The sequence below is a fragment of the Onychomys torridus genome, chromosome 1 (assembly GCF_903995425.1).
Source record: "Onychomys torridus chromosome 1, mOncTor1.1, whole genome shotgun sequence".
Lineage (NCBI taxonomy): Eukaryota > Metazoa > Chordata > Mammalia > Rodentia > Cricetidae > Onychomys > Onychomys torridus.
In genome coordinates this window covers 141185676-141199415 of record NC_050443.1, presented here as the reverse complement: position 1 = coordinate 141199415, position 13740 = coordinate 141185676, and the positions used below count along the sequence as shown (strand labels likewise).

The 13740-nt window shown below is 38.6% G+C and overlaps 1 protein-coding gene across 43 annotated transcripts in view; it reads right to left on the bottom strand.

The window, feature by feature from the left end:
* Nucleotides 1-13740, bottom strand: part of Trpm3 (transient receptor potential cation channel subfamily M member 3) — an 819880-nt gene that overhangs the window by 186498 nt on the left and 619642 nt on the right. For 42 of the 43 annotated variants that reach the window (XM_036207600.1, XM_036207631.1, XM_036207795.1 and 39 more), the window contains one exon: nt 9695-9869. In XM_036207600.1, the coding sequence (XP_036063493.1) occupies nt 9695-9869 (175 nt within the window). Of the gene's footprint in view, nt 1-3791; nt 4589-9694; nt 9870-13740 lie in introns of those variants that run through there. The other variant, XM_036207853.1, reaches the window with a different exon arrangement.

Genomic DNA, 13740 nt, shown 5'->3' with positions numbered 1-13740 from the left:
AAAATTTCCAACAACTTAGTTTATATTATGCATGTGAGTGTTTTTCCTGTATATATGTATGTGTACCATGTGTGTTCCTGGTACCCAGAGAGAATAGAAGAGGACATTGGATCTCTTGCAACTGGAGTCTAAGATAGTTTTGAACCACCATGTGGATGCTGAGAGCTGAAACTGGTCTTCTGCAAGAGCATCAAGTGCTCTTAACTGCCTAGCCATCTCTCCAGCTCCTAATTCCTACTTTAAAAAAGTACTATTTCTTATGTATTATCAATAGTAAGTTGTGTAGTCAACCTGTCCCTCATTCCATTTCCAACTGGTTCCTACTGGTAAGGAGTTTCTGGTCCTTCATCTCCCATGCCTTATCCTTGTATGGAAATTCTATCATGGCCAGATGATTGAAACACTGATATGTTTTGACATATTGATTAAAAAGCAACTGCTTCTTGTATCCCAAGTATCTTTGGGGTATCTTGGGTTCTTTTCTCATTGTGTAGATAATTCCCTGTTCTATGTGTTACTCACCTTCAGTCTTACAGATATGGGAGTACTTAAGAGTGTCACTTTATTCCAGTGTCAGAGTAGACATTCACAACACATTGACTGTGAGGTCTCCTCTTTGTCCAGTTTCATTGTTAATATAACACACTTGGTCCTTTTATCTGAGCCTAGATATAGCCTCAAAATCATTCTCAGTGCATTTCAGGAAGCCATCACTAAATGATGTGAGTTGATGCTCAAGAGGAAAATGGTTTCTGATTCTTGTACCAGAAATGATAAAACTGAAACACACCATCAAATGATGAAAACTAAGGTGATCACAGGCTTACAGAAATCCAAATCTTTGGCCTGTCCCCAAACATGGAATGTCTACCATGGGTTTATAGGAATAGATTCTTTAATGCTTATTGAAGACCTATAGGAGCATCTCTTTGTGATGAAGAGTTGTGTTACATAAACTATCCAAAGAACATATAATAAGCATGAATATCCACTCAATAATGCAGGAACCAACTGGAGAGGCTTTTGTTTCTTGTTTCTTTTGGTAAGATTAGTACATATAACATTGGATCCTACTTTCTATGCATTTTCCCTCTTTTCTGTCAAAGAGAGCTTTATAGCAGGTTGTCAGTTATGTATACAGTGTATGAAAATGCTGTGGTCCATGATCAGTTCTAGAATTCCATGTGGATTCCAGGCAAAACCTGTTAAGAACATTCCAGACATTTATTATTAGTGGTGCCTTTGGTGGCAAGTTAAACTAGTGGCAGGGTCAAATGTTTATTAAGATGCTTTAGAATTCTTCTAAAGGACAGGGATTAAATTCAAGGTCATTGTTTTGTTTATGCATTTGTTTGTTTGTTTATTATTTTATGTGCATGGGTGTTTTGCCTGCATGTATATCTGTGTACCACTGTGTGCTTGGTGCCTGTGAAGGTCAGGAGGACACAAAATTGGGGGAGTGTGGAGGTAAGGGTGGATCTGGGCATAATTAGGGAGGAGCTGCGGGTGAATTTGATCAAGATACATTGAATGAAATTCTCATTAAAATTAGAAAGAATTAATAAAAATTCTTATTTTTAAAAGTGAAAACCAAGCATATGGAAGGTTGGGACTATATATATGGTTTTTCGAGACAGGGTTTCTCTGTGTAGCTTTGCGCCATTTTCTTGGAACTCACTTGGTAGCCCAGGCTAGCCTCGAACTCATAGAGATCCACCTGGCTCTGCCTCCCAAGTGCTGGGATTAAAGGCGTGTGCTACCACTGCCAGGCCAGGGACTATATTTTTTCTCCCTGATGACTAGGACGTCAATGACAAGTGAGGTGGGATGGCATCCATACTGATCTGTCCTACTATCTGTAATTTCCCATCACCCAGAGCATTTCCTCCTCAAATACTGCTTTTCTCATCTTTTCCCATTTGTCCACCTTTTAAAATTGGCCATGTGGCTGGGCGGTGGTGGTGCACGCCTTTAATCCCAGCACTCGGGAGGCAGAGGCAGGTGGATCTCTGTGAGTTCGAGGCCAGCCTGGTCTCCAAAGTGATTTCCAGGAAAGGCGCAAAGCTACCCAGAGAAACCCTGTCTCAAAAAAACCAAAAAAAAAAAAAAAATTGGCCATGTGTTTTCACTAGTTAGAAATCAATCAGAGTGGAGGCAGCGAGTCTAGGGTGAGAAAGCAAGAGAGGAGACAAATTACAACAAATGATGACATACATATATGAAAACGCCATCAACTTAAACATAAAAACCCCAATAATTTGCAAAAGAGTAGAAATGAAGGACACAGATGATCTTCAGAAATCTATGTAAATAAAAGGTCTAAGGCTAGTAGTCCTATCAAATGAATATTTTAGCAGTGAAATTGTCTTGTAGGGGAGAATTTTCAAATCTGATTAGAAGCAAGCACAGCTGGTGTAGGAGGTGATTCAAGGTCAATACACATTTGGACTGAACTGTGTTCTGAAGACCAAGTGTGGCAACAGGCGTGGTGTGCCTGTGTCAATGGTATAGTGACTGGAAGAGCACGTGCACCAGGTACAGAGACTGAGGAAGCTACTCTGGAAAACACTAGAGGTATCAGATGACTTTAATCTTCATATAATCTAAATGAGTTTAATAAGATGGTGTTCCTGGATTTTTCTCTTTGGGATTAAGTGGGGCACATGCATTGTTATCATTGGGATTGTCTGGGGTTCTGGTTTTAATCAGTTTGTTGAGCTTTGCCTCCAGTCCATCTAAATCAGTATGCAAAGGTGTATGGTTAGTCGATACCTCTGAAATCATCCCCTACATTGATGGGTATTCTAGCACCTGAGGACAAGACAAGACATGTCTCTAAAAAGTGTTCTCTTCAACAATGGTTTTTCCAGATACTTTCTGATATAGTTGGTTCTTCATGTTCAATGACACATTTTTCCAGTGAGCCAAGAGTTGGGCAATTTTAAAGCATATTTAATGTACGGAGCTGACTGGCCAACTTAGATCAATCAATCCTTTCTCCTTCATGGTATTTTTTTCCTCTATGCTTGAGGTATTTTTTTTTTTAAATCCATGCTTCATCCTCCCCACATTGACACAGTATGGGGAGATTGAAGAGCAACCTGTCAGATGAAAGTTTTATTATACTTTGTGTTTTCTTGAATGGACAGTTGTTCTAGCCACATAGAATGTGGGCGATATGATGAGGTTGTATCTTTATATCCCTCTGAGAAAAGCAAGGGATGCTCTCTCTGTGGTACCTTCTGCCACCTCAAAACTCAGGATTATTATTACATAGAAAACTATTTGTTATATTTGTTTACATGAGATTGTATACATATCCCTGGAGGAACATTATACTTTCCATATACCCTTGGTACCTAAAATAATTACTAGAAAATACACAGTGATTTATTAATTTGAAAAGTCAGGTTATCAGTCTTCTGTTTAAGTCTTTAATTAAATCACTTTGATGTATATATAAAGACATAGGTACTTATATATAATTAAATGTGAATAAATATTATGTTAATTATTTTACTAAGTTTTATTATATTTCATACATTGAAAAATATAGAGAAATCAAATTTAATTACATACATGAGCATACACACACAATACTAGCACACCAGCTCAAAAAATTTCTCTCCTTGACCATTTATAGTAGTGCACACTTATAATCCCTGCTCTCAGGAGGCTGAAGCAGGAGAATTTAGAGCTTTAGAACTCAAGGTCAATTTCAAAAATAACATCAATAACAAAAAAATAGTCTCCTCTGCCAGTTCTTTTCATTTTGTTTGGATTGAATCTTTTTTCAGGGTTGTTACACAGAGAGGGCCAACTATTTTTTTTCTTCTTCTACCATCCTCTTTTAACACAGATCTGACGGAAAGGGGGAAAATGGAATAGATTGATTATATTGGCATTTATGAATAACTGATATACCATTGAACTCTTGTTGGGAATGCCCTACTCAGTGTTTTATCCTGTGCTTTTTAAGTACTTTGTGTCCTTACCGGAGCCCATGTGATCCTGTAGTAATGTGTTTGAATATTCATTACAGTGTCTCTGAGAGCCAGGGATATTCCTTGGTCATCTACCGATAGTTCTATGCACATAGTAGGTGCTCCATAAATGATGTCTACAGAAGTAACAGTAAAACCACTCCTATTCTTTGTCTTTGATGTTTCTAAGAATTCTTCCAAGCAAAATATGAAAAAGAACCAGTTGTCATTTCTTTCAGAAAGTTCTAGAAAAGAGATGAGGCAGATGAAATTAACAAAAACTAGAGTGGACACTTGGTTTCTTCCTTTCTTACTTGACATTCCAATTATGTCTATATCATGCTGGGGTGCAGGCCATCCAGATCAATTACTTTTTGCAGAAAGTAATACAGAAGAATGATAGGGCTTTGACATCCTTCAGTGTGAGCTGAATCTTTGGAGCAGCGGGAGCAAACATTTGTGGTCATTGCACAGAATGATGTGCCCCTGGGAATACTGACTATTCCTGGGTTCCTAATGCGCCAGATTTTCTGATGATTTTCTCTCATCTTTGGACATATGATGTGTATTTGGAGAGAAATGTTCTTCACATCTCTGTGAGAAATCTGCAGTCATAAATCAGAAACCATGCAATTTAGTTTTCCCTTTTCATAGCTAGTTAATGTTCTCATGCCTTTATCCTAGCTGATTAAAAAAAACTATTTTCAATAAAAAAAAGGAATGGCTAAAATCAAGGAAAAGAGAAAAGGACCCATGAAAATTCTTATTTAGTTCTCTTTAAGGAGAAAAGTCTAAGAATATTTTTCACATACACACACACATACATACACACACACACACACACACACACACACACACACACACACACACAATCTCCTACACCATTCCCATACCACACACAACCTCCATCCCATACCACATATTTCCACATTTATCACATCCCCACTGTCACTATCCCTCCACACCTCCACACAGCCTACACACACACCACATGTAGCCCCTCACACCCAATCACATCCCCTCACACCCATCACCTCATACCACACCCATCTCTTCCTGCCATGAACCCCATACCACACACCACACCGCATTTTTTTCCTTCTTCTACTCCCAAGATTAAGACTGCTGAGGCTGGGCGGTGAGGGCATATGCTTTTAAGCCAAGCATTTGGGAAGCGGAAGCAGGCAGATCTCTGAGTTTGAGGCTAGCCTGGTCTACAGAGGGAGTTCCAGGACAGCCAAAGCTACACAGAGAAACCCTGTCTCAACACTCCCCAAACCGGAAAAAAAAAGAAAAGACTGCTCCTGCTCACATGCTCTTCACAGTCAATCTGTAACTAACATGCCACTAGAACATTTGGTATATGCCTTACTGATAATTTCCCAATAGTAATAAACAAATTATTAAAACTCTCTTAAGACATGCTTTTCTTTTTGGATTCTGGTTCTGCCTCTTTTCCAGAGTATCTACAATTTGATAAATCTGGGTGATAAATTTTGGACAAAACCCCTAAAGTAAATATCAGCATTGGTAATGAGATTGTGATGGTTGAGGAATGCTGTCTCAGAGCACAGATGCACTCAGATGACATTCTCATGCTGACATTATCCATTGTCAGGTACTTGTTCACTGCATAACAAATGAAGTGCAAGGTCCCATTTCCCTGCAGCCCAAGACTTGAGGTTGACAGTTGTAAGGCAAAGGCATATCTGATTTCAACATCAGGAAGCTGCATCCTGAAAGGTGTTCCAGACACCAGGCAATGCTGTTCATTTGCTTAGTCAAACATGGGAAAGCAAGGTCTTTGTATTTTAAATTCCAGGTAATTAGATCTAACAGTTCCTGGTAGTATTAATATTTGTGTTTATGGGGTTTAGCCATTTGCCATTAAGAAGAAAGCTTTGATAATATTTCTAGAGTAATGGAATTAATTAAGGAAAGTGCTTACTGATCCACTCTGATCTATAACAGGTAAACAGAAAACCCATTATGACGCTGAAGGAAATAGGACCTTGGCCATTTCTTCCAGGTACCATATGTCACAGAACAGATAGGGAGGAAAAAGAGAAAATACAGAATTTAATTTGATCCTTGGCACCACACACAAAAAGCATTTAATTGTGATTGTCTCCTAGTGTATCCAAAGCCATTTGCGCTGTGATAGACACAGTCTGTCTCTTTCTATCTCAAGCAATCTCATTCATGGGAGATAATCAGTTTTGCCAATTATAATTCACTTCCAAAGTTATTCTTTTCCAATTCATATTCTCTTTCCAATTCATATTCTTGGAAAGCAACTCAATGACAAGCTAGAAAGGTCACAATATAAGGGGAGAAAAAGTCACCCCTCTAAGATTTTAAAATGTAAAGCTATATACTGAATGCACACTCTCATAGTCCTTATGCCTATATTATTTAACAACCCCTAAATGAAATTTAAATATTTAAATAAATCCTCAAATAAAACAAATCAGTAAAAATATCTAGTCTGAAATAAAAGCTTTGTAATTAGGATGTGTATGCTCCCTGTGTCTAATTTTATTTGGACAGTAACACATTTACTTACATATGTTTGTTTATATGAATATTTATGTACATATGCATGTAGTAGAATGTTTGATTCAATTGGATTCTCAAAAATCAAAGAAGAAATCCTTTCTGGTGAATGAAGGCTAGCTGTACCACTGTTTTTCTTGTCTTCCTTCCTTCCTTCCTTCCTTCCTTCCTTCCTTCCTTCCTTCCTTCCTCCCTCCCTCCCTCCCTCCCTCCCTCCCTCCCTTCTTTCCTTCCTCCCTCCCTTCTTTCCTCCTTCATTACTTCCTTCCTTCTTTCCTTTCCTTTTTTTTTGTACATATAAAGAAAGTTCACTGCCACAAAATAATGTTCATTGTAAATGACTGTAAATTGCATGCAAATGTGTGGTTGAGCAATTTCTTACCAAGCTAAATAGGTGAGGCTAATCCTAGCAGTGATTCAAGTGGCACACAGAAACATTGACTTCATTTCATCATAAATTTACCATTGCTTTCCCGAGAGTGTAGGTTTTCATCATAGCATTATGCATAGCATCTCTCTGTGTGTGACTACATGTCAGTGACTTCAAGTGATTGATTTCAAATTCTTTGATAACTGCCTATGGTTTATATGTTTATGTAGATGCTATGTAGATTGGGAATTTTACATACTTAAACTATAAAGTAGTTAGAACTAAGAATACCAAGTGAAGTTGGAAGTGCAGGGTCCTTTTGAGTCTTAATTTGGGGATGAGAAAGGACTCATAACTTGGACACAAGATCATAACCAGGAATGCACTAATTTTGTATGTTAGGAATACATATGACAACTAAAAAAAATTAAACATAATCATTGAAAAAAAGCTGAGTAACTTTTGTGCTCTTAAAGTTTAAGGGAGTCATTGAAGCCTTTCATGAGCAGAATAGAAACATGTGTCATAAAACACACTTCAGTAAATTTTGCTACTTACCCAGATGGATGGCTAGTCTGAGCTCATGGGCTATGCGGACTTGGACAAGGCACTTACTTCTTGTCCAGTAGATTAGATTACCCACCGCCCCTTCTAACTCTAAAACACATAACTTTCCTCACATATTTAAACAGAAATAATTGGAGATAGTTTTATGAGAGATTTCTAGATGTTTAAAACACAGCCTAAAACAAGACTCTGGCTGTCACTGGGGTAGTCCCAGGTAGCCAGGAACACTGGAGGACACCTTCCTATTGCTTTGATTTTGTAGGAAGGAAAAGGAAAACTGCATTCCAAATGCAAATCTGTATCTGCTTTGTGGGTATATGACAAAAGAGTGGGCAAACACAGTGGGTCAACAATCAGAAACTAAAAGCTCTCTAACTCCATTTTCAGACAAAAGGAGCACATTGCTATATTTAAAGAAATGAGGACCATGACAAGATTTTTAATTAAAAAACAGTTAAGATTATAGAACACTACGTTAATAGTCAATATAAAGACCACTGGTCAAATGTCCTCTTTTCAGGTGCTCAGTTACAAGATGGGTCAGTACTTACTCCCAAAGAATACAATGAGGGCAATTTAATTAAATTTGCAGTGAGTAAGTTTTAGCTTCAATGAGGATGTTTTTAGAACTATCAAATCTCTAGGTATCAGATCACTGTCATGGTGTTCAGTGCTGGATTAGAAGCCTTCAGCCTTCCATTGCTCTCCACTTCACAGACGTTGGTTCGGGTATAAACTAGGTAAACATATTGTTTTTGTGGCTGCCAAAACAAGGATTAAGATAGGGCAAGGGGAGATGGTACTGGCTAACAGGTGGAAGAGGGAGTGTCCTCCACTGGGTTAGTTCATCTGTCATTTCATTACTGTGGATGAATGCTTGTCTGCTCACCATCCTTACTAGAGCATTTGAGGGTGGCGACTCCAGGTTTTTTTTATATCTCAAGGTTTTGCACAGTTCATGGCACCCACTGGACACCTACTCTAGATTTATAAAAGGCCCTATGGAACTTCTTTCTCTTAACCACTTGCTAGAAAAATTGGGTAAGAAGTTGTTTTGTTTTTTTTTTTTTAACTTAAATGACTTGTGTGTGTGTGTGTGTGTGTGTGTGTGTGTGTGTGTGTGTGTGTGTGTACACATGCATATGCGTGTGTGCTTGTAGGATTGACCACTAAGGATTTGGTAACTTATCAGAGGGCTCTATCCTCTCTCTCAGCAGCCATTGATTGTCTGTAGCTCTTCATACGAAATTCTCAAAACAAACAAAGGAAAAAAAAAAAAAAAACAGAACAACATCATCCAAAGGCAGAAGTTAAGTGACTCCCCATGGTTGTGTTCCTTAAATGCATTCTTACCTGGTTTCAAATTACTCTCATGATCTGCAAGAATGCTCAGACCTTACTATGCCACTGGTAGAGAGACCTCCTTCCAGGAAGGTCAAAGCTTTGGACTTTAGAGTGTAGCATTTAAAAGATGGTAGTCCTTGCCAGGCAGTGATGGCACACGCCTTTAATCCCAGCACTCGGGAGGCAGAGGCAGGAAGATCTTTGTGAGTTTGAGGCCAGTCTGGTCTAAAGAGTGAGATCCAGGAAAGGCACCAAACTACATAGAGAAGCCCTGTCTTAAATCTCCCCCCCCCCAAAAAAAAATGGTAGTCCCAGCAAAACATATAGGGGTAAGGAGTTCTGGGAGCAATTCACAAAAGACCAGAGCTGTTACCAATTATAGAGGTTTTACCTTCCAGGTCAATAGAGAAGTACCTGATCACATAATCTTCCAAAACATAGTCTTCTGCTTGGCCCTGATGGGTTTAGACTCATGCCCCAAAGTACCCAGCTTATTTGAGAGGCTACCCTGCACGGTTACCCAGAATCTGTTTGCTTCACTTATCATTACCCAGTGCCTGCTTCTCCTTCCTTGGGGGATGCAAAGAGGGAGGGAGAAATGAAGATACAAGAATACATCCTTTAACTTCCCTTCCTCCCTCATCTTCATGTGGTCTCAATTCATGGATTTCCCACTCCGGGGGCATTTTAGATGTTGTCCTCTGTCCTTCCTCTCTGCCATCCCACAGTCCATATTTAGATCATTGTTCATAGCTGGTTAGGATGTGAGGTCTTGGCTGAACTGCAGAGAACATTCTCTGATGCCCTCTTTTCCAAACTTTAAACATAAGCTTTGTACTCAGGAGTCTACCATGGGACCTGGTAATTTACCTACCCGCCTTCTTCTGAGTATTTATGCCCAAATGCCAGGATGTCAGATGCCCGTCCACTCCCATCGCAGACCACGACTGGTACAGGAGGGGTGTCTCGGAGGTACTCCAAAACAATCGAGATCACGTTGGGTCCTCCCTCCACTATGAGTGCCACCACAGGAACCCCTTGGCCGATTCCTGCATTAAAAAAGGAAAAGAAAAGGAAAAAAGGAGAAAAGAACACAAAGCCAGCAAACCAAATAAACAAAAAGAGAAAAAATAAAGCACAAACTAAAATTACTGAGCATGGGGGAGGTAATGAGATACGAGAGGATAAAATACTGAGTGACATTTGTAGAAAACTCATTAGTAGAACTTCCACCCCAGAAAGTCCTCATGACCCTGCTCCATCCCCACAACTCACAAGATGGATATTACCCCACTTCACACCTGACCACCTAGGATACATGAAGAGGGGAAGTGGCCACCAAAGAAAGACTGGGCCTTTAGTCAAAACGTTGGAAGGCATATTCTGATTTTAAGTAGTGTCTTATCTATCTAGAGTAGTTCAGTTTTCTGTGTAAAAAATAAAAAATGGAAGTTAAAAATCTCCAACTTCCAGGTTACCACAGAAGTATCTGCATAGCTCTTTTCTTTAAAAATAAGTCAGTAGGGGCTTGCTGGATCCTCTGCTGGCTGCAGTATGGGTCTATGTGTTCTGATCATAGCTGATCAGCTGAACAGCAGTTCCCAGCAACACCAGCATCATAAAAAGCTACCACTTTGGACACATGGTTCTCTGCATAGTTGCATCCTGCAGTATTGGGTAAAGTGCCACATGCATGATGATACTCACTACACATTTGTTGCATTCAGTTGAATTAAGGGGATTCAGAGGTATTTTCCAACACATTTAAGTTATTTATTTCAAGCCACAAAACACTGTAATTTTCATGTAAAAACTTTTGTAATGCCAGCATTTTATGTGTGATTCAATTTAACATGTTAAAGGGAGAGAAGCATTGAAAACCAATGTCCACGAGAGAAACAATGAGCCCCAGGTTTAATTTATTTTAAAGTGACATTTTAAGTGTCATTAGCGTCTTTGAATACCTTACTTTTGTTCAATTTGGTATTGCACTGGGTTAAACTGAACAACATAAAAATGAGTTGGTTTTAGGATGGGTGCAAAATTGTTCTTACAAAAGACATAACTGAAATGTTGTGCCACCTCTGTAAATATGAATTTATATAAAGCAAAATAAAAATAAGACCAAAACTTTGGTCATCTGAGTTTTTTGTTTGTTCTTTGGCTGTTATTTTATCTTGTATCAGGAAACTGCTTCCCAGTGACAAGTAATAGTTTGGGATTTGGTTTTTGCTCAATTGGTAGGAGATTTTCTTTGACTTATATGACTTGTTTTCCTTCTAAAACATGAGTGCTCCAGTCTCACACAGTCTTATCAACTCTAAGTTACAACAGATAGATTTTTTCATAGTTTGATTTTTAATCTTAAAGGAAGGGTCCACAATGCTAGTTGCACTTGAATAGGTCTTGTTTTAAATCTCCATCAAAAACATGTAGAATAAATATGTTTGTTGGTCAAGGAAGGAGGCTGTGTGTTCTCTAATGAGAACTGGGGAGAGATGAAGCCTGGGTCCCACCAGTTTTCAGTAGATGAGGAGGACTTTAGGATTATTCTGGAAAATCTGAGAGGACAGTGAAACATCCCATGGCTCTCCTTTCCAGGGCCCCCTTTCAACCCTGACACCAGATTTCTTAAGAAGTCTGTCTGGGTGTCTGTGAAGAAAGAGCCTTCCCAGTGCTGTGTGCTGTGACTATTAAGCAAGTTCTTGAAAGGTATTTGGGAGAGAAAAGAAGAACCGGAGACCTTCGCACAGCATACTTCTTTTAGGGGAGGATTTGCTGTCATAAAAAACACTCACACTGTGGGGGATTTGTATATTAATGTGCATTCAGAAACACAGCCTATTTTTCAGAGGATAGACCTAGACTCCTAGTTGGGGGATGCAACCTAGTGCTATAGCACTGGCCCAAAATCCACAAGGCCCTGAGTCACCCCCAAGTATGGAAAGGAAAATGAGTTCTTGAAATTTCTAAACTCTCACTCTTGAGCAAAGCTGTCAATGTGACTTCAACTCAAACTAATAGACCAGGTGAACTTTCCTTTAAGATCCATGTGATGTCATCATGGAGGGAGAGGTTCTAGACTGGGCCTCTAGAATGTTCCAGTGTTTTAAGGCCTGGTGGAAAGCAGGCAAAACAAACAAACAAACATAAACAAACAAACAAAAAAAACCCACTAAACAAAAACCAACCATCCAATCAAAAAACCCTCAAAATGCCCTGGTAATCACTTTTCCAAAAGGATAGTGAGTTGCACGGGATCAGTTTTTATGGACTCATTTGAGTGTAATAAATTTCAAGTATTTCCTGAAAACCTATTTGTCAATATATCAATGTTATCTTCTCTATAAATAAAAAAATATGTTCAGAATAGTAAGATTTTCTATATTTGGAATGAAATAGGTAATTGAATAATTCAATTAAGTTCAATGCTATTGGATATAGCAAAATATTATCTCCCTTTTAATAAACATTGTATATACCTATACTTCCAAATTCTCTTTCCTTTGGCGACAAAACATGAAGTTTTCCTAGTGGTTAAAGAAATACTTAATACTTAAAAGCATTTGGAGTTTCTTATGGCAGAGACCCTTGTTATGCTTAGAAATAGTATGCTTACCACAAATAGAACTTGACAAGATCTCGCAACATTAAGATTTTTTTTTTCTGGACACATGTGCACATTGGTTGTGAATTTGAGAGGAGGAAAGTATATTAAATAAAAAGTGATGAGCTAAGCTATAAGTGTTAGTCTGGAGGTGGAGCAAGCTTGATAGAATACTTGCCTGAATGTGGTGAACAGGAGAAACTCTTGCTCTACAGAAAGAAGTGTATGTCTGAACATAGACAAAAATGTTTCTAGGCAACTTCTGGGGTTCAAACCGTTCTTGGTAAAATACCTGAGGATATACCCCTTCTCTCTTTCCATCCACTCTTGCTCTCATTCTTTAATTTTTCCACCCACACTTTATTTTCTAAACCACATTTTGAACATATTTAGGAAAATCTCTAGAAAAATGAACAAATTAGAATCTGTAGGATGAAATAGCTTTTTACAAGTCAAGCATCATGCATTTTCATTAGTGACACAAATGAAATGTTTTGGAAATTACTTTTATCTGCAGCTGGTCTAGATTTGCTCAGCTCACTACTTTCTTCTTTATGCCCATCAGAAATTACATTCCTTTAAAGGTCCTTACAAAGCTGCGTCTTTCTCAGCTGAAATTGTTGGCTATTTGACTCCTAATCCCTCTCCCAAAAGTTACTCAGATTTACACTAGGGAATAAAACATTACTTAGGAAACATTTATGTAGATTACTGAGGATCTTTAGATTATTCCTCTTTTGGTTTGGGGATAAAGTAGGTTAATTCCTTAGTTAATTGTGATCATTTAAAATTTTCTTCTGTATCTGAAGACTTACAGTTCTTAGATTTCTATTATAATGTTAAGTTGCTTTAAGCAAGAAGATGTGTTGTGCTTGTCACCTACTTCACCTTTAGCATTTTGTCATACCCAACAAAAATATGAGCTCAGGAAATGGACATGAGTTCAGCAGGGTCCAGTTGACCCAGGCTCTCTAATCCTATCAGGGCCCTAGTTCTTTCTGCACAAGATGACATATTTGACTTTGGTCACATTTTTTTCTGGCTGGTATGCAATTCAGAAGTGATTCCTTATCCCCATGCAGGAAGCATCTAAATTGGGGTAAATAAAAATTGAATTGAGTTAAGCGTTGTGTAGGAAATGGGTGGCAGGAACAGAAGACTTAAAAATCCAAGTCATTAAAAGTTATTTTTGTTACTTTGTGTGTATGGGTAAGTCTTGCCTGCCTGGATGTCTGTGCACCATGTGTATTCTTGGTGTCAGCAGAGGCCAGAAAAGAGGACTGGATCCTCTAGAACTGGAGCTACAGATGTTT